The sequence below is a fragment of the Apium graveolens genome, chromosome 3 (genome assembly GCF_009905375.1).
Source record: "Apium graveolens cultivar Ventura chromosome 3, ASM990537v1, whole genome shotgun sequence".
Taxonomy (NCBI): Eukaryota; Viridiplantae; Streptophyta; class Magnoliopsida; order Apiales; family Apiaceae; genus Apium; species Apium graveolens.
Window position 1 is genome coordinate 64,213,459 of NC_133649.1, and position 5,712 is coordinate 64,219,170.

Sequence of the window (5,712 nt, forward strand, 5' to 3'; positions counted from 1 at the left end):
CCCCTGTTTCTACAAGACAAAATTGGATTTGGTAAGTATGAAGTAATTTTTCTTAATTTACTACAAAAAAGGCTTTGGAATAGTTTTACACATCTGTTATACTGGAATTTTAATTAAGATTTTTGATAACTTTAGTGCCTACTTTGGTATCCCAATGGCTTAATTTATGTTTTAGAGCTTCAAGTTGATATCCGTTTGTATAATTTATGAGTTAACTAAAATTTTAAAATGAAAATCTAATCATAAAGTTGATCGTGCAAATGATAATATTAATTTTTAATCAAATAAAATAAGTAGATCAAAATTTTAATTCTTCCAAATTTCTGATTTTAAGAAATTTTTCAGCTTTTAAGTTATTTTTTTGTTCTTTTTATTTATTACACAAATAGATAAATTTTAGCTTAAAGTCAAAAACTAATTTAAATAGGTTTCTTTAAAGCCAATGCAAAACACTAAAACAGCCTGTCAGAAATATTTTATCCCTAAATACATATTTATTTTGACTTTTGATTAGTGAAATTGACTATAGTTTGATTGAAATTTATATGGATTATTATATAATTGAAAAAAATGTAAAAAAATTATATCATTAAAAAATAAATCTAATTTATTTTAAAATAAAAATTTGTGAATTGGAAGATAAAAATTACATGAGATGTTACCGAAAGTTGAAGCTACATTTAAAAAGTTCTTTAAGATCATCTCCAAGAAATAGTTAAATTAATTCTTAAATTTAAAATATAAGTAATTTGATATAAATATCAATTCAAGAAAGTAACTATTGATTTTTTTAGAATTTGATATGCTCCTCTTCTCTCTTATTATAATGAATCCATATTTCATAGCTTATTTTATTCTTATCAATACAATATTCAATTCACTATATTTCAATCATCTTTTTACTCTCTTTCCTTCATTAAATTTAATAGTATAATAATGATAAGGGGCGTGTATAAAAAGTGTTCTTAGAGTTGTCAACTCTTTTAATGTTCTAAATCTAATTTTTTATATTATATTTTTAAGAAATGTATTAAAAGCCTATTGAAGATATTCTAAGGCCTTGTTTCGTATTATTAAGTATGTGATAAAATTATAATCTTTTAAATTTTTCAGTCCATGTTTTTTTTGTAAAAATTTAGTGAAAAGACTATTCAATGATTATAATCCTTCAAATTATCTATCTCATGTTTGTTTTGTTAGAATAGAGGGTGTTTTGTTGGACTAAAAGATAACATTACAATCCCCTTTAATACTTGGTGGGAGGAGGTATTGTTTTATCCCATGTAACAAGTCATTTTTCAAGTCATTTTAAAAAAATTATAATCCCCTCGTTGTAATCACATCAAAAACAAACATAAATTAAAAAAATTAAAACACTATATTATAATATCAAGAATTATCTCTCAAAACAAATATAAAATAATTTTGTTTAAGAATTATAGTTTAATTCAATACTTAATCTTTTCGAACAAATATAGAATATAATTATTTAATTTATAAGACTAATTTAAAATTAGCTATCCCCAAATTATTATGTCGAGATTATAATCATATGAAACAAATATGACCTAAATTTATAATCCCGAGATTCTTAGACTTTATTAATTCAAAGTATAATGTATCCAATCTCTAAACTCGATATCGATTAGATTGAAAATTCATGTTAAAAAAATGGAGACTTATTTGTTTAATGATGTTAGAGCATCTCCAATAGAAGTCAAGAAGTTAAGTTGTCAAATCTTATGTGACATGTCACCCTTGATTTTCAACCTATTAGAGTTATATGGTTGACAAGAGGTTGTTTACCAAGATTGACAAAACTTGACAACTTCTTAAACTGGTTAAAATACATATACAAATGCAAAAAGTTTATATTAATAATGCTTTTTTTTTGTTTACGAGTCATTTATAATTTAATTTAAGAGACCACATATACAACAATTAAAGTTTGCTAACTATTAGAGAAGAATGTTGTCAAGTTCATATAAATTGAGTGAAAATAAAATATTAATATATGATGATTTGACAAAGTTGTCAAGTAGCTTGACAACCAGTTATTGGAGATGTTCTTATAGATTATTATGCATATTTTCTGAATTTTGAGACATGATAGTAATTAATACTCTCTCCGTCCGTAAAAACATTTTCTATTTATGTTGGATAGTTTGCCAATGCACATTTTTTATTATTAATATTTTTAATTTTGTATTAGTGTAAAATATAAAATTTTCATTGTATTAAAGTATTCATAAATACGAATACAACAAAATCACTCATGATTATATTTGATATTATAGATTAAATATAAATTAATAGTTAATGGCTTATCATGAATGGTACGAAAAATCAAAACGGAAAGATTATTATGGGACGAGGGAGCAGTGAAGAATACGATGATAGTACAGGATTGTTCTTCGAAACATAGTTACATTATGCAACATATACACTATCACGTAAAATGGTCAACGTTGACCATGTGGGGAAGCATGCTACATCCGATTTTGCTACCGCTGCCTGTGTCTTGCTCTTAAAACCATAAAGAGGTCAAAACTTTGAAAATATTGACCATCCACTTGAAGGTACGCTGTGATAAGAGAACAGTCCGTCCGTACACACTCAAAAAAGTGGGAGACTTTCAAAACATGGGTGCTGCAGTCAGGCAAGGTTGGTTAATTCAGACTTCAAGATTGAAGGCTTTGTGAGCCTTAAGTTTCGGGATATGCGTTTGACCATTTTTATGTTAAAGGCTTAAAGCCAAGCCCCTGCCTCCATTGTGTGCTAGATTCCATTTACACCGTACTTGAAAGTACGTATTATTCGTAATTAATACAACTTGAATAAAGAATGTAATTTTGTTTTTGTCAAACTAACAGTAATCCCTCCGTTCTTAAAAATATTTTCTGTTTCTATTATTACGTTTGTCAATACACACTTTAAGCACTTATCTGTAGGAAGGAACTAGGTGAAAGCCATCCAGGCTAAGTCGTAGTGACCTCCGAAAATTCATAAAACAAATTGATTCCAATTATTTTTGTAAAATGTGAAAATTTACAAAACAAAACAAAAAACAATCAATCTAAACGAACTCCTAATTCTTAAAGGCATACTAGTATGACTGGTACTGAGTGCAAATAATTTAAGTTATGGTATGAGACATTATCATGTGAGGGTAATTATTTTTAAAATAGTTATTGAGTAGTTTAAAAAAAAAATTAGAAATATATGTCGGAAAAGATGCATCGAGAGTGAAGCTATTCCGAAAATATAAGATGCTATCATTCACTTGATTCAAACAAGAGATGATACTAAAATACATAACGATGCTAAGGTTTTATTCGAAAAGAAAACAATTCTAACTTTTGAGTTTTTATTCAGTACGATTATTGGCATAAATATCTTGTTCTCTTTCAAATGTGTCAACATGCTTTTAGAATATGAAGTTACAGATATCGGAGATGATATTTTCTTTTGTTTGATACTAAAACAAGATGCCCGATTTTATCACTGGAATAAAAAAAAAAGTTATTTAAGACTGTAAAGATATCTTATAACTCGGGACCGGCCCTCTATACTGGGGCTGAAAAAAATGAAAACTAAACACAACGTCAAACTAAACAATACATATCTTAATGTGCTTGGAATACTCAATTTCGTTTATAACTATACACTGAATCTCGATATTTCTTGTACCCCTTTTGTTCTACATTTCATCACAAGCTGCCTTTACATATAGAATTATGAGGTAAATGTAGCTGGACGATACTTTGAAATAATACTTAAAAACAACCGACATTGAAAAAGGAAAATCATTTTCGTATCTTTGAGTTTGAAGAGTTGATATCTGCAGAGAAGTGATTGAGATATATTATTAGATGGAATTAGTGGCTAAACCCGGATTCAAATTCATGGAAGATATCGAAGAACAAGAAAAAATTGAAAATATCGAAGTATGAGTGCTTTCTAGTATTTAAATCGACAAGCTTGTCGTAAAAAAGTTCTCCTACAAAACCATCTCAGCAACTCAAACTCTAGAAATTCATAACATTTAGTAACATTCAAAAAAAAATCCACATGAAGGGCGGCTCCTTGTTCGTAGAAACTATCCGGAAGAAGCTATGGCTGATTACCATGATCGGTCGATGAAAAAGGAGGATATATAAATGGAGGGGAACCGGATGAAGATACATAAACAGGTCTGGTGTAATCACTATTAGACGACGAAGAAGAATGAAAACTGGAGACTGAAGTCCCAGTAGATGAAAATGAGAACTGATGATCCAGTAAACTCGTATTCTGCTGAGAAAAGTAATCCATGTACTCTAGTGACTCTTGAATTGGGTACGGAGACATTTGTGTGCTGTGAACAATGGGCTCAGGCATTGTTGACATGGGAAAATTTGTATCGGGATTGGTAGAAACGATCCATTGAGGAGTTGGGGAATCAGAAGAAGATGAGGCTCGTGTCACGTTTTCGGGGAAGTTGAGCTTTGCTTTGCTGCCTCTGAAGTGAAGTGCTGCTACATCGTATGCTCGAGCAGCTGCCTCAGCAGTTGTAAATGTGCCTAGCCAAACTCTAGAAGCCTTGTAAGGGTCCCTTATTTCAGCTGCCCATTTTCCCCATGGCCTTTTTCTAACTCCCCTATATTTCCTTATTGCTTGTGTTTCTTCTCCACTACAAGTCCCTTGACTGTTGTTTGTATCTTGTCTACTTTCTGTCATTTATTCCAAATTAATTAGTACATAACAAACGTAGTAGTTGATACATAATAAAAGTCGAATCATGTGCACAAGACTCGGGGAAACAACATGCAGGTTATAAATTCTTAAGAAATAGGAAAAAGTTGCTAACCATGCATAAAAGATGGTGATCCTACAAGTGACACATCCCCGTACGGAGAAAAACCTTGAGATACTGATTCAAAAAGGTAACTATGATGACGCTGATCGCCACCTTCTTCATCGCGTTCTCTCTTTATTCCGCTACCATTACCACCACCATCGTTACCACCGCCAGCCATTACATGAGCCAGTGCAGACACCATGATCTCTTCTTCTCTACGATTGTCTCCTCGCAACGTAGGTCCCCTTAGTGCTGATCTCATATGCGGTCCTTCTTGCCTTCCACTCCTCTCCATTCTTGAAAACACTTGTTTTGAAATGTGTAAATGTGGTCACCAGAAAAACTATTTAGAAGTGTCTAAAGGTAATAGTGTTTATATATAGGTTGAAGATGATGACGTGTATTGAGTTGAATGAAGAAATAAAAGTAAGCAGCGGCGCCAGAAGGAAAACGTCAATTCATAGTTGATGAATCGATTGTTTGTTTGTGGGGTTGACAAATAAATTAGAAATACCATAGTATGAGTTAATGAATGGAATATGGATATATAAGATATTCAGGGTTTTTGATGATTCGATTAAGTCAAAAGGTGGAACGTGCATGTTCGATGATAAGTTAAGTTGTCTTATGTTTGCAATTTGTTCTAAATTGAACTCTTCTTGCTTCGGTGAGCCTAGCTAAGACATTCATATGTCAAAGCTCAGGGTCAAACTGCATATGATATGGGTGAGTTGAAATAAGAACGAGGAAGGCTTAAGCCTATTCCAGACATCCGAGGACCTAGCACCGTCACTGTGGGGTTATGCACAGACTTATAACGCATGTGATTTTTTGCCCGGGTTTATATTATTATTTAAAATAGCATAATAACA

General features: G+C 31.1%; 1 protein-coding gene across 1 annotated transcript; it reads right to left on the reverse strand.

The window, feature by feature from the left end:
* Positions 1–3,942: 3,942 nt before the first annotated feature.
* On the reverse strand, positions 3,943–5,340 carry LOC141710745 (ethylene-responsive transcription factor ABR1-like). Its single transcript, XM_074513278.1, has 2 exons — positions 4,850–5,340; positions 3,943–4,712 (listed from the first exon to the last, which is right to left on the reverse strand). Exons 1-2 carry the CDS (start codon positions 5,133–5,135, stop codon positions 4,114–4,116), a joined length of 885 nt encoding a protein of 294 aa, XP_074369379.1. The 5' UTR covers positions 5,136–5,340; the 3' UTR covers positions 3,943–4,113.
* Positions 5,341–5,712: the final 372 nt, after the last annotated feature.

Excerpts from the sequence above, each read along its gene's own strand:
- LOC141710745 (XM_074513278.1), bottom strand. The coding sequence starts at position 5,135 with ATGGAGAGGAGTGGAAGGCAAGAAGGACCGCATATGAGATCAGCACTA. Across the intron at positions 4,713-4,849 it reads ATCACCATCTTTTATGCATG|AAAGTAGACAAGATACAAAC; the intron begins GTTAGCAACTTT and ends AATAAATGACAG.